Consider the following 25688-nt stretch of genomic DNA (forward strand, 5'->3'; position numbering starts at 1 on the left):
CACTACAGTAGACTAGAAGCAGTGTTTTCAGAATATAGAGTTATAGTTTTTGGGTGTGTACCAGGTAACCAACCTAGACGCATCCTCGGGTTGAAGGAAATGATATCCAGGCTATTCTATTGAACTGTAGAGAACATACGAGGAGGGAAAAGTAAAGCCTAATGTGCCCAAAATTACTATAACACAAAACTACTATTCTTAAACTGTACACACCAGACCATATAGTATAAATATTCCTTAAAGTGGGAAATTGATACAGCTCACTAGTGATGGGCGAATTTATCAAGTTTTGCTTTGCCGAAACGCAAATTGGCATTTGTGAATTTCGCGGGAAAGTTGCGAAATGGCGAAAAATTTGCAAAACTCTAATTTTGACACCCACGTAAATTTTTATGCTGACGTTAAAGTCAGAGGGCGTCTGAATAGTGTTGACACGAGTGGCTTTTCCAACGTGCATCGAAACTGTTTTGACGCCAGCGAATTTTCGCTGGTGAATTTTTGAGGGAGTTTCGCAAATGTATTAGCTGCCAACCAAACTAAAAGATTTGCTGCAAATTTGCGCCTGGCGAATTTATTCGCCCATCACTACACACATCTGCACAGGCAAAGGAATTGATTAAACATTGTCAAAAGATATACCCTCTAGATAACAAGTAACTATTCAAAGGCAAACTGTACTCTGAGGGGCAGATTTATCAAAGTATAAGTATTCGAATATCGAATTGGAAGGATTTTAGAGTAAAAGCTTTGATCGAACTATCGAATAAAAATTGTTCGAATCGAACAATTCGAACGATTTTAAGCGATCGATCTAATGATTTTTATTCGATCATAAATCTACAATATCCCCATAGGCTAACATTCAATTTGGTAGCTTTTATTTGGCAAAGTATTCGAAGGATTTTTTAAAGAGACAGTACTTCGATTATCGAATGGTCGAACGATTTTTACTTCGAATCGTTCGATTCGATCCAATTCGATAGTCAAAGTACCCAAAAAATTACTTTGAAATTCGAATATTTTTGGATTTGAACTATTCACTCAAGCTTAGTAAATCTGCCCCTGAGTGTGAAGAAAGCCCAAAAATCCAGGGGTTTACTATATGTATGGTGTTTCTTATAGGCTCAAAGTGTGGTTGCTTATGAACAGAATTTAGGCCTCGGATGGTGTCTAGAGTTTTGAGGGGTTAGACAAATCGGCAATGCAAGTGTGAACATTAGATGAGGTTGCGTTTGATCAGTGATTTCTCATAGCTGTTTCATGTACAAACTAAACTACACTAACGTGTTTCACCCAATCTGCAAGCTTATTCATAGATTCATAATGAGTAAAGTAAGGGATTGAAATATTACTGGCATATTATTTGCCTCTGCTGAAGTGTCATGTAAGCAGAGAATGTTTTAAAGACCACTTATATATAAAATTGTACATGTTCTAAGCTCTCAAACGTTCTGTTTAAGAAAAAATAGAAAGAAAGGCTCAGTTTTTACACCTCTGGATTTAACTCTGGAACTTCATTATACATCTGAGAACAGCAAGGTGTCTCACCAGTAGTACAATCAAGGGCAATGACACACGGAGGGGTTTAGAAACCACATATATTTGTGGGCCATAAATCACCCAGAAATATCGATGCATTTTTGAATGATTATAAGCTTTAACTGACTTACTTGTGGCAATTCAATGCCTCTTCTACAGGAGGCATTTTTGAGACGATTTGTTACCCTTTGTGTCATTGTCCAAATAATTAAATGGAAGATAAGCCCCTAGTAATGAATAAGATGTTTTCCCATTTGCTATTTGAGTTCATTCACAATTTCTTGATATGCAAACATGTCATTACCTGTGAATTTGGAAGCTGCTGCATTGCATTCATCCTGGATTTTGTCTCCATAAGAGCTGTACTTGATGGCCAAATCAGCAGTCAGAAGTTTTCCTATAAAACACAAATCTGGTGACTCAGAAATACAAGCATCGATATGAAAACTTTTAACTACACTGTATTTAGACTCTGAGTGAAAGATTCGGAATAGGACATCAATGAATCACTGTGGACTTTGATGAGGGCAGAGACACACAGGCAGATTTGGGAAGATTAGTCACCCAACGACAAATCTCCTTTTCTTCGGGCGACTAATCTGCCCGAACTGCCTTCCCTACGGCTAAAATGTAAATCGCTGGCGGGATGGCACTCGTATTGATTCGTTTTCCAAAGTCGCCGAAGTTTCCTCGTGAGCGGCTTCGGAAAATGAATTGCCATAGAAAGGGAGATTTACATTCTAGCCAGCGGGTAGGCAGTTCGGGGAGATTAGTCGCCCAAAGAAGAACAGGAGATTTGTTGCCCTGTAGAAGAGGCGATTGGTCACCGGGCGACTAAACTCCTTGATTCTGCCTATGTGCCCTGATCGTTGGGCTATATCTAATTATTACCTCATTAGTGTGCATGAATGGACAATCAGTGATTGATCTTTAGGTAAAGAGTGGGCATTAATGATTAAAAAAGTATGTGTTGCATGTAACATAAATCATTAGAGTAAATAATGGAGTCTGAGGAAGCAAAACATTATTTAAAGGGGTTTTTAACCTTTGAGTTAACTTTATGTATGATGTAGAGAGTGAGATTTTGAAGCAATTTGTAAATGGTTTTCATGGTTTATTATTTATGGGGGGGGGGTTTATTCAAGTTTGCAATTTCAGCAATGTAATCCAATGTAATCTAAGTCCAAATTCCCCTAACAACCATGAAATGATCCGAACAAGTGACTGGAATATGAATAGGAGAGGGCCTGAATAGAAAGAAGATGAGCAATAAAATGTTGCAATAACAATACAATTGTAGCTGTACAGAGGGTCAGTGACCCTTATTTGAAAGCTGTAAAGAAAAGTGCAATTGTAAAGTTGTAAAGTTGCTTACAACTGCCCATTATATAACATACTGAAAATGAACTTAAAAACGAACCACCCCTTAAATCATGCTGTCCTAGATGTGGCGTACAGTTGCTATATAACTACAACGCCAAGCATCTCTTTCAGGCTTCAACTGGCAGTTACGTTCTGGAAGTTGCAGCGTGAAAACAACTGAAGAGTGATAGTAGGACATCCCTTGTGTAGTCATCTAATAACTTGTAACAAAACATATGGCATTTCATCTACAAGTGGTCCCTGAATCAGACTGTTTGTATAGCATTATCTTATTAAATATATTTATTTTTAACAACCATAATACATTTTAATACATGTTAAAGAAGTAAAATTAAACAGAATCAAGAGGTAATGAGATCTCTACACAATTATAATGTTCTATGGGCAGCACTGTGGTTCAGTGGGTAATACTTCTGCCTTGCAGAGTCTGCATGGCTTTCCTTTCAAATCAAGGATTGGTGTGAATGATGTATGATATATGGAAAGCACTGTGTAAATGTGTTGATGCTGTATAACAGATAAATAAATAGCATATCCACCTGACCAGGGTTTTCCATCAATGAGATGTGATTCGATGCTCCTAATGTCTGCAGCAGGAGGTGCCTCTGACTTTGTTGGGAATGACAAACCAGTGAGATGTGATTCACTACTGTCTGCAGTAGAAGGAAATCCCTCTGATTTATCTGAAAATAAATCCAAGTGAGAAGTGAATTACTGTTCCCATTGCCTTCAGAATGAAATTTCTCTACCTCGACTTGAAACAATACGAAAACATTCCACCAATTCTATATTTAATCCTAGAGTATTAATGATAAAACTTATTTATAAACCAACATATTTTAAGTCTGATGTTTTTCATTTTCGTGGATACCTCTAGAATGGAGTCACAATGCAAATAGCAGGGCAGCACAGATGTAGAAATGAGCTCATCTGCACTAACTCATTAGCAAGGACATTAAAGGGGTTGTTCATCTTCAAACAACTAGTTGTTTTCAGATAGATCACCAAAAATAACGACTTTTTCCAATTACTTTTTTTTATTTTCTACGTGTCACCGTCTTTCCCAATATTGAAGTGTTAAGTGTAATTTTTCACCTTCTAAAGTAGCTCAGGATGGGAGGGTCGGTGACCCTATAAACTGTTTTAAATGGATACATTTAGTTGATACATTTCTTATCTTTGTCCCTGCTGAGCAGAATCCCTGAGTTACATTACCGACAGCTGTTAGAATTGATACAAGAGTTCCTGATACTCCAGAGATGCTGCTGAGAAATGGATCAACTAAATGTTGTAAAATTGTAACAGTTCAGAATCTGCACCTGAATTACTGAGTTGTCAGACTCAAACACCAGAGACACCAATATTCAACTTTACATTTTTAAGATTTTGGAAAAACTGTAAAACATGCTAAGTAATTTCTGGTAGGGATGCACTGAATCCAGGATTCGGTTTGGGATTCAGCCAGGATTCGCCTTTTTCAGCAGGATTCGGATAATCAGAATCCTAATTTGCATATGCAAATTAGGGGCGGGAAGAGGAATCGCGTGACTTTTTGTCACAAAATAAGGAAGTAAGGAACATTTTCCCCTTCCCACCCCTAATTTGCACATGCAAATTATGTATTATAAAATATGCATTATGCAAATTTTGGTTCAGTATTCGGTTGAATCTTTCACAAAGGATTCGGGGGTTCGGCCGAATCCAAAATAGTGGATTTGGTGCAACCCTAATTCCTGGAGAATAATCTAAAACAATTGAACTGAAAAAAGTGTTTGGAAGGTGAACAACCCCTTTAAGACATGCTGTGCATTAGGCTACAAACAAATACCCTCCCCTTTAAGGGAGAACTAAACTCTAAAATTAAATGTGGTTAAAAATGGTATATTTTATATAGTGAACGTATTGCACGAGGCCAAAGTTTGAGCTTGTCAATAGCAGCAATGATCCAGGACTTCAAACTTGTCACAGGGGGTCACCATCTTGGAAAGTGTCTGTGACACTCACATGCTCAGTGGGCTCTGATTGGCTGTTGAGAAGCTAAGCTTAGGGCTCGTCACTAATTATCCAGCAGAAAATGAGCTTCCCTGGCTGTAATATAAGCTGATGCTACAGGTTTGCTGATTATTCAATTCTGATGCTAATTGCACTGCATAATGTACAACATTTCTAACTACTTCTTTATTTAGGCTTTAGTTCACCTTTAAACCAAACAGGGATTTTTTTGTCCATATATTCAAGCTGGCAAACTTTATCAAAGTCATCCCTGATCTGGCCATTCCTACACTATCTTTCATCGTTGTTATGTATTATTCTACCATTGTACATCTTTTCATGAGGACTACGTTTTCCCTACAGCATTGTTTAGCAAGGTTAAAATTCCCAAATGGCTGCCCTTTTATTGGCCACCACTGGGATCACCTGATTGTTGGGGAAAGATGGAAGTTATAACATGGATCTGGCCACTACTTCTGTATAAACTATAGCAAAATGGCAAAGTTGCAGTCCCCCACATTTACAAATTATCAAGAACATTGAGACAGTTTGTACATTGAGCTACGTACTTAAAAATCCCCTCCCTGTAAACAAAACAGACATTGTTTGTCTTTATACCTTTTTTCTATAGAGCTAGGCAATGCCTAGTCAGCTATTATGCCTGACTACAGTGAATGTATGGGCACTTAGACAGTTGTAGGCAAGTACAGTTATTTAAATAATATTTAAGATGTGCATGTGTTTGTGAGTAGGAGCAGCATACAACACTTCACGAAATTTGTGCAAAAAGATTAATTATATATCCAGCATTTTGGCAAGACTACATCATCTTCCCCAGTGTCTATTTTGCTCTCTCTCTCAGCTTATCCTACTAAATGATGCAGAAACCCTATGGAAAATCCAATATCCTGTTACCCAGCATATTCAAAATATGCATATTTATAAAAGTTTATTGCAAAACTACTAAGCAGCCTTATTTACTTCTAAATAATGAGATTGTTTTGGGTAGGCATCCTGGAATACACATTCTTGTTCTTGTCATTTGCTTTATCCTATACAGCAAAAGAAGTGTGTATCCAAACAGCTGATCCTTATAATCAACAAGCTTTATTCCAGGTTACATTTAAAAACCATTGAACAGGGCTCCACAAGAAACATACTTCCTGCTCTATGACAATGTGGTCACCTGATGCGTTTCATGCCTCGTTCTGGCACTTCATCAAAGGTGATGTCAGCAGTTACTCTAGCTTTATATAACCGTGTCCATTGAAACCATCAATTAAATTTAAAAACAACTTTGCATATAAACAGGTCATATCAATTCAAGCAATATTGCTATGAATTCCTATCAGCATTTTAAGGCAAGATATATCTTTTAAACTTTACTTTGTATTGAATTTATTAGAAAAAGCAGGATACCTCCTAATCACTATTCAATACTAGTGGATATCCTGTTTTAAGGGTAAATATCCAATACACTTCCCTTTGGTCAATAATTCTATCTATATCTCCTCCCCTTACTCCAAATTTAACACTTTCAATGCTTTGAAATGTAATATGTGTGAAATTCCCATGATGATCATACATAATGTGTTTCCCTATTGCTGAAAGTATTTTTTTATTTAAATTATCCTGCCCAAGTTTCTCCAAGTCAATTGGCATAAGGTACTCTCTGACTCGTTCTTTTGGGATCTGTAGGTTCTACCCACATATTGCTTGCCACAACTGCAAGTGGCTAAATATATGATCCCTCTTAGCCTACCTGGTCCTGCTTCTTGCACAGAGACTGTTGCGTGGTGTTCGCCTCCTGTTGATATTTGAGTTGTTGCTGACATTGACAAAACAGAACCTTCTTGTTCTTCTGATGACTTTACTCCTTCTTGGAAGTCAGCCCAAAAGTCTGTTGGATCCATTTCATCCAGTTCAACTACTGGCCCTAAATAAATAAAAATGATTTAATCAGAAGTGACCAGACATATAAATGAAAGCTGCTTCCAGGATAACCAAAAATATATAGGAGAGAAAAAAAACATCCCCATATCTGATTCTCACATTGCCTAGGGTTTCGTGGTTGCCATTCATCAGTTTCAGAGATTATTTTTTCATAAAAAGTTTCTAGTAAAGCCAGGACTCTCTGTCTGTCAAGAAAGCCAACCTGTAAAACACAAGTAAAAAGGTTTAAGCAAATCTGGAAGAACATACCTGTACTGTATGCTGAGTGCTACAATTATTTTATGGGACCCAATTTATTTAAAATGCAAATAATCTATATGATAGACTCTAGCCTCATCAATGAGTTTGTATAGTCCCCATGTGCATGCATGGGTTTCCTCCAGGTACTCTAGTATCCTCCCACATTCTAACAACATCCAGGCAGTTTAATTGGCTCCTGACAAAAGTGACCTTAGTACAGGTATGGGATCAATTATCCGGAAACCTGCTGTCCAAAAAACAGAAAGGTCGTCTCCCATAGACTCCATTTTATCCAAATAATCCAAACTTTTAAAAATGATATCCTTTTTCTCTGTAATAATAAAATAGTCACTTGTACTTGATCCAAACTAAGATATAATTAATTGGAAGCAAACCCAGCCTATTGGGTGAATGAATATGGCTAAAAATTTCATATTTTATATATTAAACTTATTACACAAGGCTAAAGTTTCAGCTTGTCAATAGCAGCAATGATCCAGGACTTCAAACTTGTCACAGGGGGTCACCATCTTGGAAAGTGTCTGTGACACTCACATGCTCAGTGGGCTCTGATTGGCTGTTGAGAAGCTAAGCTTAGGGCTCGTCACTAATTATCCAGCAGAAAATGAGCTTCCCTGGCTGTAATATAAGCTGATGCTACAGGTTTGCTGATTATTCAATTCTGATGCTAATTGCACTGGTTTCTCTGCTGCCATGTAGTAATTATGTGTATTAATTACTAATCAGCCTTATATTGTGACATTTCTATTCTATGTGTACTGTATATTGTGAGTGGGTCCCTAAGCTCAGTAAGTGACATCAGTACAGATCATGTGCAGTGAATCAGCAGAAAAGAAGATGGGGAGCTACTGGGGCATCTTTGGAGACACAGATCTTTACTGCTAAAGGGCTGTGGTTGCCTTGGGCTGATACAGAAGCATAAAACATGTACAACATTTATAGCTACTTCTTTAGTTAAGCTTTAGTTTTCCTTTAAGGCATGAAGATCCAAATTATGGAAAGATCTGTTATCTGGAAAACCCCAAGTCCCGAACATTCTGCATAACAGGTCCCATACCTGTGTATGATTATAATAAGGCCCTTCGATTGTAAGGTCCACTGTGTAAGGAACTGATGTAAATGATGCATAATGTTTTATAAAGCACTGTAGAATATGTTGTCTCTAAATACAGACATTGTTTCAGTAAATGTGGTGCACTATATCATACACATGACCTAGCCTATTTATTGCTGCTAATTGGAATGTTGTAGGCTTCTGGATGATTTCGAACAAAATGTGGCCTTGTTTATTTTATTGCATCTTGTTTCTTGTAAGTTGGAGGACCCTCTGCAGTTATATTCCACTACTGGCATACTATATGTACTAATGAGATGTTTTACTCATATTTCATTAAAAAAAAAAAAACTCGAGGCAGCATTGAAAACTTACTGGTCAGTGGTCACTGTTACTGTCTCTGAAATATAAAGTAATGCTAAATAGCATATTCAGCTCGGAATGAGTGGATTCTGGTGTTTCTCGTGTACTATCCGTCTGTAAAAACAAAATGTGCAACCAACCTTTCCTGGGTCACATGCAAAGAAGAGATCAGAAAACATTTGTCTCCAGATGTCATGTCGAATGGTTTCACGAAATGTATCTGCGCATTGTGAGAGATGTTGTAGGAACTCCTGAAATAAGTCTGTACTGAAGCGGCAAATGAATGGATGCACATACTGAAGAGAGAGAGAGAAAGCAACTAGTTTATGGCATGGCTTGCTGAATTCTAACACTACTTTTTTCTACGCTTAATGAATACCACCACTGGTAAAAACCACATTCTTCTTATGTAGTAAAAAGAGTCCTGAGTATAACAGCCATCTTAATATGAGGAAGAGTATCTTTTAAATTCAGAATTAAGATGTGTCCCTGCAGCAGTTGAACTGGTAGATACAGACCATTCAAAAATGTCTGGATGTATGTAAAAGAGAGGGAAAGCTAATTTAATAGTTACATTTTATCCCCCTACTCCCCCACTTGTGCCAGCTGAATCAAACTGGAATTCTGGAGGAATGCTGCATTGTGGGTAAAAATATGGCGACTTACATACTAAAATTGCACTTCAAACTTGACTTGGCACTATATATATGTAGAATGAAACGGCACTCACCAATCTCCCAATTATTCACCGGGTGCTAACCAAAATTAATCAACAAAAGTCCAGAGAAAGCACTGTGCATGATGCACCATGCACGAATAAATATATTTTGATACACAGCTGATTGTCATGGCCGTGAGTGCTTTCTCTGGACTATTGTATATATATATATATATATATATATATATATATATATATATATATATATATATATATATATATATATATATATATATATATATATAAATTTATAATACTTTTGACAAAGCCTGTAAAGTTGTCATTCCAATATGTATGGATTAGAAAGAGGGGGATGCACCAGGCTACTTTCATAAACAAGGCCCCAAAACGTGATATGTCAGCAGCTACCAGGACAACACAGGAAAACAATACAGTTCATTTCAAAGTAAACAGTACGGGTCAGTTTTCTCAAAATGTGAAATTAGAGCTCACCACTTTCTATTCATTCCTACTGGATTTTTGCATATGTATTTGTCAAATGGTGAACTATAACTTTCATCAATTACTAAATACACCTGTATAAATCCCATAGGAATGACAAGGAATTGGGTACATTTTCCTGTGGTGAACTCTCACATTTTAATAATTCTGCCCCTAAATGATCTTCTAAGACACACTGGGTAAATTTGCTCATGGACAGTTACCTATAGCAACCAATCAGTGATAAGCTTTTTTAAAGCCAGCTGCAAGTAGAGCAATGAAAGCAGCAATCTGATAGGTTGCCATGGGTTACTGCCCATAGGCAAATTTGCCCAGTGTTGATAAATGAACCCCAATGAGGCATATTTATCAAATATCGAAGACAGAGCTCCGCACAGTTCTGCAGAGGGCATATTTATCAAAGGGCAAACTTTTAATTTCACCTCTTGATAAATATACCCTAAAAATCCAATATAATTAAATACAGAGCTATTTTTAGCTTTAGATAAATATGCACCTATGTCTTATTTTGTTCATGAAAATAAGAAAGTTGCAACCCCACAAATATTGAATTTACACAGCAACTCAAAATCCATAGGCAAGAAATACAGTTATTCTTTACCTCCACAAATTCCTCTTGATTTAGCATATGCTCCATTGTGCTCACTGTATCCAGCTCCTCTTCATAAGCTACAGCACAAATTAATTAAACATAACAATAAAGCAAAACAATTGATATTTATTGCAGCATTGACATTTTCTTTAATAATCTACTGAAACAGATCACTGTTTCAAAGAAAAATATTGAGGGTGATCGGTTACCTTAAAAGCAACCTCACATTCATCCACAGCAACACCAAGAGGCACATTTATCAAGGGTCGAATGTGAGTTTTTTTAGACTCCCTTAAATTCGAATATATTCGAAATTCAACTGGGGGGTTATTTAATTTAAAAAAAATGGATTTCTAAAACTCGGGTGAATTTTACCAACCCGAAAACTCTAATAAAATGTAATTCAAATTCGACCAAAGATGATTCGACATTTCCTCGACAAACATTTCCAAATGGTCACTGGGCCTCTCCCATTAACTTATACAGTAATGCCAATTCTAATTCAAATTCTTAAAGGGCCAGAGTCTGATAAATCTCGAAAATCGAATAACATTTTTTTAAAAAAAAAACTTGAATCAAGTTTGGATAATTCCCTAGTCAAATGTGACAGTTTTGACCATAAAAAGCAATTAGAAAAATCTCATTTGAATTTTTAATTAAATACTTAATAAATCTGCCCCCAAATATAATGGTACAGTCATGCTTGTGGTGCAGATATTTTCTGGCTGGAAGAGCAGAATGCAACTTATCCCAGGGTGCAAGCACTTCTTAAAGGGATACTGTCATGGGAAAACATGTTTTTTTCAAAACACATCAGTTAATAGTGCTACTCCAGCAGACTTCTGCACTGAAATCCATTTCTCAAAAGAGCAAACAGATTTTTCATATTCAATTTTAAAATCTGACATGGGGCTAGACATATTGTGATTTTCCCAGCTGCCCCCGCTCATGTGACTTGTGCCTGCACTTTAGGATGGAACTACTTTCTGGCAGGCTGTTATCTCTCCTACTCAATGTAACTGAATGAGTCTCAGTGGGACTTGGCTTTTACTATTGAGTGTTGTTCTTAGATCTACCAGGCAGCTGTTATCTTATGTTAGGGAGCTGCTATCTGGTTACCTTCCCATTGTTCTTTTGTTAGGCTGCTGGGGGGGGGGTAAGGGAGAGGGTGATATCACTCCAACTTGCAGTACAGCAGTAAAGAGTGATTGAAGTTTATCAGAGCACAAGTCACATGACTGGGGGCAGCTGGGAAATTGACAATATGTCTAGCCCCATGTCAGATTTCAAAATTAAATATAAAAAAAATGTGTTTGCTCTTTTGAGAAATGGATTTCAGTACAGAAGTCTGCTGGAGCAGCACTATTAACTGATGTGTTTTGAAAAAAAACTTGTTTTCCCATTACAGTATCCCTTTAAGTAAGAACCAAAAGACATGCACCGGTGTCCCATAGCACTTTAGCACTTGTGTATAGTAAATGTGTTATAGTGTGCTTTAGTGTCAAGCTACACAAAGCCCTACATGTCCCAGCTGTTGTGGTTCTGTCTATTACATTGTATGCCCAACATCCAGCACAGTGTGAATTCATTAATGGATAAAATAAAATCTCCCAGCAGCTGCTTAATTGTACACACCTGCTTTTTCATCCAATGGAACATGAGCTATTACTTCTGAAAAAGATTTTAAGGCACTTTGTACCTGCAAAGAAACAAAATATTCATGCAAAATAATAATAAGGCTGATAGGCTCATAGGTTGTTAGTAGCTACTATGATAGTTGGATACAATACTTATTTTAAAATTATGGAGGTGGGCTTATTTTCTTATCTCATTTTCAAGATTGTGTGCAGAATGGGCAGTTTAAAATAAGTAATTTCATACAATTTGTTGTATGTGCTGGCCTCAATGTTTGCACATATACACAATTGCATAGTTTAGATGTAATATTGGTGATGGATGATAACATACATGCACAGATGTGATTAACAGTTGATCAGAATTGCTCTGTCCTATAGGAATTAACAGACTACCTGTAACAGCCCTACACAAAGTGCAACGTAGCTACTGCCAACCACTGTAAAATATCCCATCCTCCAAACACCGGAAAAGGGTACATTGAAATTATGCATCACTGAGGACCCGACCAGGCCTTCTTTAATTTAGCAGAAGATGAGTCTAAAATCTCCCGTTTTTCCATAATATACTGCACTCACCAGCACAAGAGGTATCCTTCTGCTGACATCCAGAGTCCATTCTTGGAACTGCAGAGCCAGAACTTCTCGCCTCTCGTGCTTCACCTGAGATCGGATGCTTTCTATTTGTGCTCTCTGATGTTGGACTTCCCTCAATTCTTCCTTTAGTTGACCAAGTCTAATAAAAGGGCAACGTTTGGGGATGCCTTGGTTAGAATGGGAAGGAATGCACAAAGAGCAAAAAGACAACCAATAATCAAACAGACAAGACATGGGGCTTGTATCCCAGTACAAAATATTGTTGCGGGACAAAAGCATCAGAAATAGAACAGGATAAAATTGTAAACACATTGGTCCAGCAAACTGGAAAAATACTCACCTGTTGAATTCTAGGTCAAAAACCTGTTCTTTGAGATCAGCAAGAACTTCTTTGAGGCCTTGTACATAGGAATTGCTTTGAATGTCGCTAACATAATCAGGATTATGCCTCATGAGATGCTCTCCAAGATATAAAATAGGGTCAAATGGAATAGAATTGTCTTCTAGAACCTTTCTTTTCTCTACTTCCTTAAGAAGAGCCTCCACCCCGGGTAGAATGGAGGGCATCAGCTTGTCAAGTAAGTAGGCCCTGGTATGCACAGTTGCTTTATCTTGACTAAACCAATCTTTGGCCTGTTCATCTGGAGGATTTGAATTCTTTTCTTTCTTTTCTTGTGCTCTCTGGAGTTTTAGATTTTCTAAGGTCTTCTGTTGCAGCTTTAGTCCTCTGTCTTGCATTTTGTCTAAAAATATTGTTCTCCAATCACCACCTCTCTCTTGAGTCTGAATGGCATTGCTATCTAGATTTTCACTGCTGCCCAATATAGAGGTATAAGCACTGTACTCACTTTCTGTATCCATATTTCCCTAAAAAAATAAAATTAAACGGTGTCATTCATCTATATGAAAACATCTACAGTAGCAAATTCCACTTGTAAATTTCAAACCACCTTTATCGTTGCACTCTCTAACCTGATACCCTCAAGCTCCCTACAGCCACTGCTGTCCAATACAAATTTAAAAATGATTCCCTAGAGTTGGATACACTCAGCAAAACTATCAGATTCACCCATATTTAATCAATCACAGGGTATTAACATGTTAATCAAATCAACAGGCAGTAAACAACTTACCAGAATTCAACTACTCTGAATTCAGCTGTGTTTTAAATGATTTTTTCCTAAACCTTCAAATTTTAACAGGGCATAGCTTTAGTCTTGGGATCTAAATGTTTGCCATGGGCACAAATACTTTGTTCCAATGGAGCGTTTCAGCCATTAGACAAGAACATTGACTCGGGTTTCACTCCCAGAAGTTTCTTTAAAGAAGTTCTACCCACAAAACACGCGTATATCATTGTCTCATTTAATTTTTTTAATTTTACTCTACTACAAGTTAGATAATGAAAGCAAAGCCCCAAATGCAAGTGCACTCAGGGGCTTAACTATAGAGGAAGCAGACCCTGCGCCTGCAGGGGGGCCCAGGAGGTATAGGGGCCCCACGAGGCCCTAATTCATATACAGTTTCAATAAATATTGGTAAAACAAGTCAACTGCTAAAAATTTTGGGGGCCTGAAAAATGATTTGCTGTGGGGCCCAGTAATATCTAGTTACGCCACTGAGTGCACTAAGATGTGCAAAATTGTATCCTTTAGTGCTCATACGATGAACACTTGCATTTGGGGGTATACTGTCAGGAACAGAAGCCAGAGTGTGCTGTAAGTGACCAGACCACCAGGGAGCCTTAGCGAGATATTTAAGGCGTATGAATCAAGGCGGAGGCTAGGCGTGAAATAGACGAGCAGATAGCAACTAATGCTTAAAAACTATTATTCAGCAGAACAAATATAAATGTAGGAACAGGCACAGGAAAGTTAAAAGTCAAATTCAAAGTAAACTTTATTGTCATCTCAGCAGTATACGAATATACAGTGAGACGAGACGACGTGGCTCCAGCTAGTCATATCACAAAAAGGCACTTAAAATTACACAATAAATATGTAAACATGAAATGTGCAATATATAGACAGAAATTGGATAAATACATGTGTTATATGTATATATCCAATATTGGATATATACATGTGTTAATGAAGGTAGGTAGAACAAAAGGTAGACGGGGTCTCCCAAACCATGAGTAAAATTCAAAAAATCTTTATTGCCAAGCTTGTATTAAAAACAGTTAACAGGTATCCTTCATGAGACTTATCTCCTAGACCAGGGATCCCCAATCTCTTGAAACCATGAGAAGAAGTTGGGGAGCAGTGCTAGCATGAAAATGTTCTTTTAGTGCCAAATAAGTGCTGTGATTGGCCATTTAGTAGCCCCTTTGTGGATTGTAAACCTACATTGAGGCTCTGTTTGGCAGTGAACCTGGTTTTTATACAACCAAAACTTGCCTCCAAGCCTGGAATTCGAAAATAATCACCTGCTTTGAGGCCACTGGGAGCAACATCCAAGGGGTTGGAGAGCAACATGTTACTCACAAACTACTGGTTGGGGATCACTGTCCTAGACTATGACATATACAAGCTTGCAATAAAGATTTTTTGAATTTTACTCATGGTTTGGGAGACACCCTGTCTACCTTTTGTTCTACTAATCTATATTGAATCCAACTGGCGTGGAGACCAGCCTGCAGGGGTGCCAACACAGATAAAGGTTTGCTGGATTACAGGGAGCAGCCCTGAGCACCTGACATGTAAGTGCTCTTAACTAAACTCATGATTAAATGAAGGTAGACACTGGTACATCAAGGCAAAGCAGGGAGAAAAGTCCAAAGCACAGCACTGAAAGAGTTAATGAGCACAAAACCCAGGAGCATTAGCAGGGCAGAGCTGCAAATAGTTAAGCATCCAAGGGTTAACGCAGGATATTTACCCAGTTTTTATACTGATCTGTTCCTTTAAGTATGGCAAACATTTTAACAAAACAACTGTAGTCTGAGGACACACTAGCAGCACAACCAGATGGTTTTCTTTTTTGGATGTGTTTTGATAATGCCATGTTACAACTGGAAAGGGGGCCGACCAGGCAAGGGGTGCCTATTAAATGTCTGAAGAAGGGGAGCATTGATTTATGTACAGATATGGGATCCATTATCTGAAAAAATTTTTATCCACAAAGCTCAGAATTACGTAGATGCTATCTCCCATAAACTCCATTTTATCCAAATAATCCACATTTTTACAATTTTCTTTTTTCTCTGTAATAATAAAACAGTACTTCATCCCTAGTAATATTAAATGAATCCTTATTGGAAGCAAAACCAGATAATTGGGTTTATTAAAGAACTAAAACCCCTTTCTAATGTTGCAGAGTCAGAGCAGCGGAGCTCACGGGGGCCATCTCTAGCCGCTTTGGTAATCTTCGGGTATTCGTCCGGCGCTTCGATAATTTTTGTCACTTGCTGCACATGCGCAGTTGTAGCGAAGTGGGGAAATGCTCCAACTGCTCATGCGCCGATAAGGAGCTTCTTTACTGAGATTATCGAAGCAGCTAAAGATGTCCCCCGTAAGCAACAAGGGGTAACTACCGGCTTAGGGGTATTTACTTGTGTTAACTCTTGTGCAGGGGTTTTTTTTATTAGAAAGGGGGTCTTGTTCTCCTTTAAGGTTTAAGGGCCCAAATTACAGAAAGAGCGGTTATCCAGAAAACCTTGAGCATTCTGTATTACAGGTCCCATACCTGCACATGAAAGTCAAAGCAAATCTAATTTATTACCAGGGCTTACTGGAAAAGTTTCTTTGCCCATAACAATCATAAGGCATTATAGGGATCATATATTAGAGATATTTGCTTCCTGCGCTCTTTGCACTTCTATATAGCTACATTCTCTGTTCAGTTCTTCCTGACTTCTGTTCTATATTGGGTGTGTCCAATTGAACACCTGCATTGCGTCTGAAATTAAGTATGAATTCTTGGAAAAATCAGTTCACTGTAGGGAAAAAAAGGAGATTGCCCTTGAAATTGCTCACTGCGTCTGGGTAAGTTAATGCGCCCTTAGGGATCTTACAGACGAGCGTCTGAAGCTGCGCTCCCAGGAGTAGACGCAATCAGTTATTTTCAATGGGACTGTACTCACACAGGCGCATGGAGGTGCCGAACACAGGTTGAGACGCAACATGCTGCATTTTTCCTGCGTTCGGCACCTACATGTGCCTGTGTGAGTACAGCCCCATTGAAAAAAACTGAATGCGTCTATTCCCGTGCTCCCCTGCGGCTGAACGAAAAAAAACGGAACGCAGGGGAGCGCAGCTTCAAACGCTCGTCTGTAAGAGCCCTTATACTATAATTAGATCTTTGCTTTTCTTTTCTAAAGGTAGTCATACACTATAAGAGCTGCTCGTTTGGCAAGGTCACCAAATGAGCGGATCTTAACCCGATATGCCCACTAACGGCTGGGCAATATTGGATGAATCTGAACGTTTTTGGCCTGATATCGATCGGGAGGACCTGTCGGGAGCCCACACATGGGCAGATAAGCTGCCGAATCGGTCTAAAGGACCCATATCGGCAGTTTTAATCTGCACGTGTATGGCCACTAGGGTTGCCACCTTTTCTGGAAAAAAATACCAGCCTTCCTATATATTTATCTTTTCCCCCTATTAATAACATTGGGACAAGGACGTTAAAACACCGGCCAGGTGGCAACCCTAATGGCCACCTTAACTTATAGGTGGCTGTTTAAATCCAATTGCTGATTGGTTGCCATGGGCAACTTCTCCAGAAAACTCTCCAGATTTTTATCTCCAATGTTAGTAAACATGCAAAGCTCACTCAAATAACTGATTCCAGTACAAACACAATCTAACAAAATAACTGCCTTTTGCACAAATTCTGCATGTAGAGAGACATGATGTCTGTTGAGTTTAATAGAGTGACCTCTAATACATCTTCTAGGCAAAAGGAGCCCCCCTATAGATATATTGGATGTAACTGTCAGTGAATATCTGACACCCAACTGCTGCATGAAGACAGAATGAAGAGAAACAGATGCTGAGAGAGGACTAGTGAACATAAACTTGATTATTTCAGAAATGGTACTGAATTTTTAATTGATTGTATTTAGAAAGTTTCTCATTTCCGTATGCTGACGCTAATATTAAATTTTCATTTTCACGATAGTTCCCCTTTAACCCATGTGTAATGATATGAGATTATCGAGTTAGTGGATAGTGATTAAAAAGACCATAACCCTTATTTTACGGCACCAGAGACACTTACCTTTAGTTATTTATGTCTGAAATTCTTTATAGCTTCTTCTCTCCGTTTATTTGTACTCAGTCCAGTAATAGACTAATGTTGTTCCAAGCTAAGGCTCTACACTCCCCTGTCAGTGTGTTTGACAGCACGTTGCTAGGAGACAGCCCAGGAAACAGGAAGCACCGTCTCATTGTGAAGCTGTGTATTCAGCCAGTGTCCAGGCCCTGTTACGTTGCTGTTGAATAAAACCTCTAGAGGGCACCTGAGAACTAATAATGTAGAAGGCACAGAGCACATAAGATGAAAACATTTCCTCGGCACAAATAATCAAGATGCCTTCTCTCTAATTCATTGTTGAGCACGCTTTATAAGAGCTAAGAGCATTCAGAATTGTTTAAAATTGTATTTTTCTTTCCAATTCATAACAAGAATTCTTTTTTGCCGACTAGACTGGTAAAATACTGGTCAGTTGGGCACCCTTTGTGTACATGCCACAAGGGCACAGTTTGATGGGAAAATTGCAAATAATAAAAATATATTCCAAGGTGTTTAACCCTTTATATGGTACAATCTTGCTTATAGCTAATACTACAGCTCCCTTCTAAACATCTATCTACAGTGAAACCTCGTGTAACGGTTGGCACCCTAAATCCAGAACCGATGCCAAGAACCTTGGTCTCGGCTCTTGCTTCCGCCTGTAGCAGCCGCCTTTGGCTTCAGGAGGAGCCCTCGGCTACTCAGATGCTGCCAGGTCTTAATAACGAGAGGTGCCAGGCAAGGGGTTCTGGGGAGACAAAGGGGCACAACTGTAAGCGAAAGTCTCTGGGCAGAAGGTCGTGGTACAAGGCGTTAGACAGAATCGTAGTCAGATCAGGCCGGGTCGAGACAGGCAGAGAGTAAACGTAGTCAGGCAGGCAAGGGTCAAACCAGGAAGTCAATCAGAGGGTTAAGCAGAATCGGAGTCGGTAATCAGGCAAGGGGTCACGATACAGGAGTTCAGGAGCGTCAATAGCCAGGCAGGGGTCAAAACAGGAATCAATCACAGGATAAACAGAAGCTCAATAGCACAGAAGCACCAGGAACAAGATCCGATAACGGGCAGTGTGAGAATGAAAAATGTCCCTTTAAATACAATTGAATTTTCACGCCAATGCGCGCTGGCATCATTAAGCCAGCGCACCTTTAAACCAGGAAGAGGCGTGCGCGCGCCCTAAGAAGCCGGCGCCTGCGGTGAAGACTGATGTGGCGGACGTCATCGCAGAGGGGGCGGCAGGCGTCCCTGCCTTCCCCCCCACTAGACCACCAGGGTAAGCTGTTACACCTCGATTTTAAGTCCCCTGATTTTAAGTTTTCCCGCATTTTACATTTTTTATTTGTGGTCCCACCAATTTATATATATAATGCATTTCAATGGGTGCATTTCCCTGATTTTAAGTAATGTTTTCCTGGATTTTACATTAAAATTTTGTCCTGATGTTCCCAAAAACTGCTTCTATGAAGGTTAATATTTATAAAATAAAGAGGTATAAAATACTAACAGATGTATATTTTGCGATGGTTCTGCCTGTAACTGGTCAATTGCCATGAGTGTGGCCCTTATACAGTCCTGCACCAATCACTTATTGCTTTAGGTTGTGTATGTGACTGGCAGAGAGTCTTGCACATGTTCCCCATAGTGTAACATTAAGGGGCAGATTTATCAAGGTTCGAAGTGAAATCGAGGGAATTTTCGAAATTAAAAAATTTGAAGTATTTTTTGGATACTTCGACCATCGAATAGGCTACTATGACTTCGACCTTTGATTTGAAGTAAATTCGTTCGACCATACGATAATCGAAGTACTGTCTCTTTAAAAAAACTTCGATACTTCACCAACTTAAACCTGCCGAAGTGCTATGTTAGCCTATGGGGACCTTCCAGAGCATATTTCTACGTTTTTTTGTATTCGAAGGAAAATCGTACGATAAAATCGTTCAAATCGTAAGATTCGAAGTACGATCATACTACGAACAGAATACGATCGTACGATGCAAAAAATCCTATGAATTCAACTTCAAATTTCGTAGTATTCAATTCGATGGTTGAATTTCGAAGTATTTTACACTTCGAAATTCGACCCTTGATAAATCTGCCCCTAACACTGCAACGTTTAACCCTTGTTATTGACACACTTAATAGTGTATCTCAAAGTAAAACTCACTCCTGTGCTTATATCCTTTCAGTACTTGAAGAAAAAATTACTTTAACACTTTTCCCTCATTTTACATTTTCCTGGATTTTACATAATTTTTTCCTGGTTCCCTGAAATACGTAAATTAGGGGTTCTACTGTATCTCATGTCTGGGGTTGTTACTATTTCCTGAAGCAAATAACAGCCTGTCTAAATTCTTAGATTTTGCCCCTATTAATAACCTTGGCAAAATTCATTAAACAAGCCGGGCGGCAACCCAAAGCCACGTGTTTAATAGCAACTTGTGGTGAGACAAGAGATATCACCCTGGAATAGAAATACATTAATAATGTCCCTCCTATACCACGTAGAAATCATTTTTTTCCAAGGTCCTTTCTTTTTTACTTACCCAAGCAGCATTGGATTTGGGGGTCCAGGGCCCACTGGGGTTGATATACTTTCTGTTTAAACACTCTGTTGGAGTTCCCACTAAAAAAATAAATTCTTATTGGATGTCCATTTCCCACAGTTTTTGCTTACTTGCTCCACCCTCTATAATTCCCTGTGTGTTTGACTAAGATTAAATGCAATATTATGCACATTTTTAGACATAACAGTTCTAATTCGGCCAATATCATACTTGTTTTATCATTATTATTTCTGTACATTTTACTTACATACCTGGGTTACTCTCATAATCTGCACAGTTCTGGTTTCTCTGGTGTATAAACGTGGTCTTTTTATTTGTTTGAAAAATGATTAAGCCCACCAGCTGGAGGGCAACTGCTTCTCTGCAAGTATCCCACGAACAATTATCATCAATTTACCCTATAAGTCATGTACCAGTGTGAGAAACTGGAGTAAATGTCAAAACTCCATCTAGAAATCTCACTCTGCTTTTACAAGTGTGTTCTCATCCCATCATTTATTTAGCCGGATTGACTAATAATAATAGCTGCTACGTCTGACATGGTGGTCTATACAATTCTGGTACCAATTAACATTATGTTTTCATCCTCTGGATGTTTAAAAAGAAACATAGCCACCAAAGACACTGGCCACTATACAATTATGCTGTCATATGGGTGGGGGGGATAGTCTAAACTGATTTTATAGATGCTTTTCAAAGCAGACTCCTCGCTAGACTGGAACTGGGCACAATGTAGCCGGGTAAAGGAAATCAAAAGGCAAGAGGCCTTGTCAAAAAGTTTATAAGCCCACTGGCATTAAACAACACCAAGGAAGAATTTATTAAGGACATAGGTCTGTAACTTGAACAGATCTTCTTGTGGCTTAAAAGACACCATATCTTAGGGGGTTATTTATCTGAGTCTGAATTGATCTCAATATTTTCTGCTACTGCTTAAATCCACTCAAGTTTTTTACACTTATTTATTATTACATATTCCCGAAAATTTGCTTTGCAGGGAAAAAAAAAAAATCAGATTTTCACAATTTGTCTTGGATTTTTCACCCGAAAACTTCGGGGTATTTCACGAAACCAAGCTCACATCAAAAAATCATTGGGACTTCTCCGATTGACTTATATGCAACCTTGACAGGTCTGAGATGCCATATTTTCTGATTCTTACTTTTTCCATTCTCTTGGTATAATAAATTCTGAAAAATTCATGATTTTTTAAAAGTTAGATTTTATAAAGAAAAAAATCACAAATATTTCGTGATTTTTGCATTCGAATTTTAGTAAATAACCCCCTTGGTGATTACATTAAATTTTAAAAGTGTAAAATGTTTGTGTGTGCATTTTGGGTGTAAAAGGTGACCACAAATACCATGTATACCCAACCTTAATGGTGCAGTTCCCTGATAAATAAAGTTTTATTACTATTTTTATTTTTTTATCAGTTGGGAGAAAAAAAGTGATGTTAAAACTATTTAAAAACAGATTTTATAAACATCCACAAAAGTTAAATTCATTCTATAATAGAGACAGTTCCCCTTTAATATGGTTTAAATAATGATTATTCATACAATGTATTGTGTTCCAAATACACAAACCTGACAAAATGAATTGTGTAGCATTGAAGATAATCCACACGGGTGTTTCGCCCGCGTTCCTCTGTGCTTTATTTTTATTTGTTCCACTGCAGGGGAGCACAGAACAATATGCAGTCTAGTTTTCCTAGGAGAACGTAGGGCAAAATGCCCATGTGCAGTGGTTTTAGGGCACTCAGGTGCTGCCTTCGTAGAGCTTTTGGTTAATGAATGAATGTTTGAAAATTTGACATGGGAGTCACCTTAGACACCCTTTGCTTAGTTTGTCATGGTTTAGGAACGATTTACTAAAATTCTAATTTTTTTTTTCATGAATTGAAAAAAATGATCCAATAACATATCTGGCAAAAGTAAGTGAATCGTCCTCTCAATATTTGGTGGGACCCCCTTGCGCAGCAAAAACTGCAACTAAACGTTTGCGGTAACTTGACTTGAAGGACATGCAGAACAGCTTCAGCTCCTAAATGTTGGTGGATTTGCTCACATTAAACACTTGCTTTAGATCTTTCTACAACATTTCAGTTGGATTAAGGTCAGGACTTTGACTTGGCCATTCCAGAACATTCACTTTATTCTTCTTTAAGCACTCTTTGGTAGAACAACTTGTGTGTTTAGGATTGTTGTCCAGTAGCATGACCCATTGGGGATCATTTATCAAAACTGGGCAAATTTGCCCATGGGCAGTAACCTATGGCAAACAATCAAATTGCTGCTTTCATTGTTCTACTTGCAGCTGACTTTAAAAAGCTAATCACTGATTGGTTGCCATAGGTAACTGCCCATGGGCAAATTTGCCCAGTGTTGATAAATATCTTGAGATTCAGTTCACGGACAGATGTCTTGACATTTTCCTTTAGAATTCTCTGGTATAGTGCAGAATTTATTGTTCCATCAATGATGGCAAGCCATCCAGGCCCATATGCAGCAAAACAGACTCAAACCAGAACACACCTACCACCAGGGCTGCCATCAGCGGGGACAAGTGTCCCGGGCCCAGCCATGAAGGGGGCCCGGCAGGGCAGCACTTTTGAAAGAGCCAGGCCCCCCCCTTGAGAGTGCCAAAGCTTTGCGGGCATTTTTGAAGTCCCGAACAGCCGAAATGCAGAAAAGCCGAACAGCCAAAGTGGTGAAAATACCCAAAGCCACGAAAACAGCTGAAATCTCGAAGCGGCGGAAAGACCGAAGCCGAACTCCCGAAGCGGCGAAAAGACCTGAAGCCACAAAAATAGCCAAAGTGCCGAAAAGACCCAAAGTCACAAAAGGAGGCGAAGTTGAAGTACTGAAGCCATGAGTTCAATTCTACTGAACACCAATTTGTGTTTTTTTTTAATCCCCTGGACACCAATGTATTATTTTAATACTCTAAAGGCCCTTGCCACCAATGTTTTTTAAAAAATATTCTTTGGGGCCCCAACTTTTTTTTACTTGTAAGGGGGTTCCTGGCGCCAATGTTTTTTTAAAAAAATATTTTTTTCGGCCCCAATTTTTTTTATCTTGTACAGGGCCGGAAATAGGGGTAGGCAGAGTAGGCACGTGCCTAGGGTGCAAAGCTGGGGGGGGCGCCAGGCACGTACCTGCTCTGTCACCTACCCCGTGTCCGGTCCCGTCTCTCCCGGACTGTCGCTCTTATCTTTCGCGTAAATGCGCTACTGCGCATGCGCGCTGGAGCCAAGTTTCGCGCATGTGCGCTGAAGCCAAGTTTTGCGCATGCGCAGTACTGAGCCGGTGCGGTGGCCCGACAGGTTGCGTAGGGCGCCTGGCTAGGTTGGCCCAGCTCTGATTTTGTAAGAGGGGCCCTGGCACCAATGTTTTTTTTTAAAAAAAATATTCTTTCGGGCCCCAATTTTTATTTTAACTCGTAAGGGGGCCCTGGTGCCAATGCTTTTTTTTTTTTTTTTTTAAGTATTAAAATAATACATTGGTGAGCAGACTTTGGGTCTTTTCACCGATTCAGGACTTCAACTTTGTCTATTTTTGAGACTTCAGGACTTTTCGCTGCTTCAGGACTTCAACTTCATCTATTTTCGTGACTTTGGGTCTTTTCGCCGCTTCAGGACTTCAACTTTGTCTATTTTTGTGACTTCAGGTGTTTTCATTGCTTTAGGGCTTCAACTTCGTCTATTTTTGTGACTTCAGGTCTTTTTGCTGCTTCAGGACTTCAACTTCGTATATTTTTGCAACTTCGAGTCTTTTTCCTGCTTTAGGACTTCAACTTCATGTATTTTTGCAACTTTGAGTCTTTTCATCACTTCAGGACTTCAACTTTGTCTATTTCCGGAGTGTCTAGTAGTAAAGGCAATAGTAACTGACAATAAATAACAAACACAGAGAGTAGAGCTACACAATCAATCTCACGGCTTTTTGTAGCGTCGGGTGCCGGCTGTGACTCTGTCTGCCCAGGTCCAGTTCTAATTCCAATACAAACTTCAGCAGCACTCCGGTATAGTGAAAAATTATTTATTTGTGCAAGTGAGGCAACGTTTCAGGCATAACCAGCCCTTTATGTATTGGAATTGACGATAAAAAACAAATACCCAGTCACAGCTGACACAAACCTGCCACTAATGAAGTTACATTTTCATCGCTTAACATAAAATTTCCACTAACGCCCCTATTTGAATAAATCTCTATCCAGTGTCTAAATAAATAAATCTCTATCCAGTGTATAAATAAATAAATAAATCTCTATCCAGTGTCTAAATAAATAAATAAATCTCTATCCAGTGTATAAATTAATAAATAAATCTCTATCCAGTGTATAAATTAATAAATAAATAAATCTCTATCCAGTGTACCAGTGTATAAATTAATAAATAAATAAATCTCTATCCAGTGTATAAATTAATAAATAAATCTCTATCCAGTGTATAAATTAATAAATAAATAAATCTCTATCCAGTGTACCAGTGTATAAATTAATAAATAAATAAATCTCTATCCAGTGTATAAATTAATAAATAAATCTCTATCCAGTGTATAAATTAATAAATAAATAAATCTCTATCCAGTGTATAAATTAATAAATAAATCTCTATCCAGTGTATAAATAAATAAATAAATAAATCTCTATCCAGTGTATAAATTAATAAATAAATCTCTATCCAGTGTATAAATAAATAAATAAATAAATCTCTATCCAGTGTATAAATTAATAAATCTCTATCCAGTGTCTAAATAAATTAATTAATAAATCTCTACCCAGTGTATAAATAAATAAATCTCTACCCAGTGTCTAAATAAATGAATAAATCTCTATCCAGTGTCTAAATAAATGAATAAATCTCTATCCAGTGTCTAAATAAATAAATAAATCTCTACCCAGTGTCTAAATAAATGAATAAATCTCTATCCAGTGTCTAAATAAATGAATAAATCTCTATCCAGTGTCTAAATAAATAAATAAATCTCTACCCAGTGTCTCAATAAATAAATAAATCTCTACCCAGTGTCTCAATAAATAAATAAATCTCTACCCAGTGTCTCAATAAATAAATAAATCTCTACCCAGTGTCTAAATAAATTAATAAATAAATAAATCTCTACCCAATGTCTAAATAACTAAATAAATCTGTATCCAGTGTAGAAGTAGTTGGAGCTGCAGCTTTTCTGGATCTGGATTCAGCACACGAGCTCCAACAGCCAATATTCCCAATGAAAACGGAAGAGCAGCTGGACCGCCGCACGTTACGGCCTCATCACTATTGACCCGCCGGCCTAGCAGTGAGACAGTGGGAAGTGGGAGGAGCCG

At 38.3% G+C, this 25688-nt stretch overlaps 1 protein-coding gene across 2 annotated transcripts in view; it reads right to left on the reverse strand.

Moving 5' to 3' along the window:
• Positions 1–17999, reverse strand: part of efcab5.S (EF-hand calcium binding domain 5 S homeolog) — a 35957-nt gene extending 17958 nt beyond the window's left edge. Inside the window, exons 1-10 of one of the 2 annotated variants that reach the window (XM_018248796.2) lie at positions 17775–17999; positions 12889–13415; positions 12531–12687; positions 11953–12016; positions 10327–10394; positions 8686–8841; positions 6967–7069; positions 6677–6850; positions 3462–3605; positions 1844–1936 (exon numbers count right to left, since the gene is read on the reverse strand). In XM_018248796.2, coding sequence (XP_018104285.1) covers positions 1844–1936; positions 3462–3605; positions 6677–6850; positions 6967–7069; positions 8686–8841; positions 10327–10394; positions 11953–12016; positions 12531–12687; positions 12889–13409 — 1480 coding nt within the window. In that variant the 5' untranslated portion in view covers positions 13410–13415; positions 17775–17999. The remainder of the gene's footprint in view (positions 1–1843; positions 1937–3461; positions 3606–6676; positions 6851–6966; positions 7070–8685; positions 8842–10326; positions 10395–11952; positions 12017–12530; positions 12688–12888; positions 13416–17774) is intronic. The other variant, XM_018248795.2, reaches the window with a different exon arrangement.
• Positions 18000–25688: the final 7689 nt, after the last annotated feature.

Source organism: Xenopus laevis, chromosome 2S (genome assembly GCF_017654675.1).
Source record: "Xenopus laevis strain J_2021 chromosome 2S, Xenopus_laevis_v10.1, whole genome shotgun sequence".
NCBI lineage: Eukaryota > Metazoa > Chordata > Amphibia > Anura > Pipidae > Xenopus > Xenopus laevis.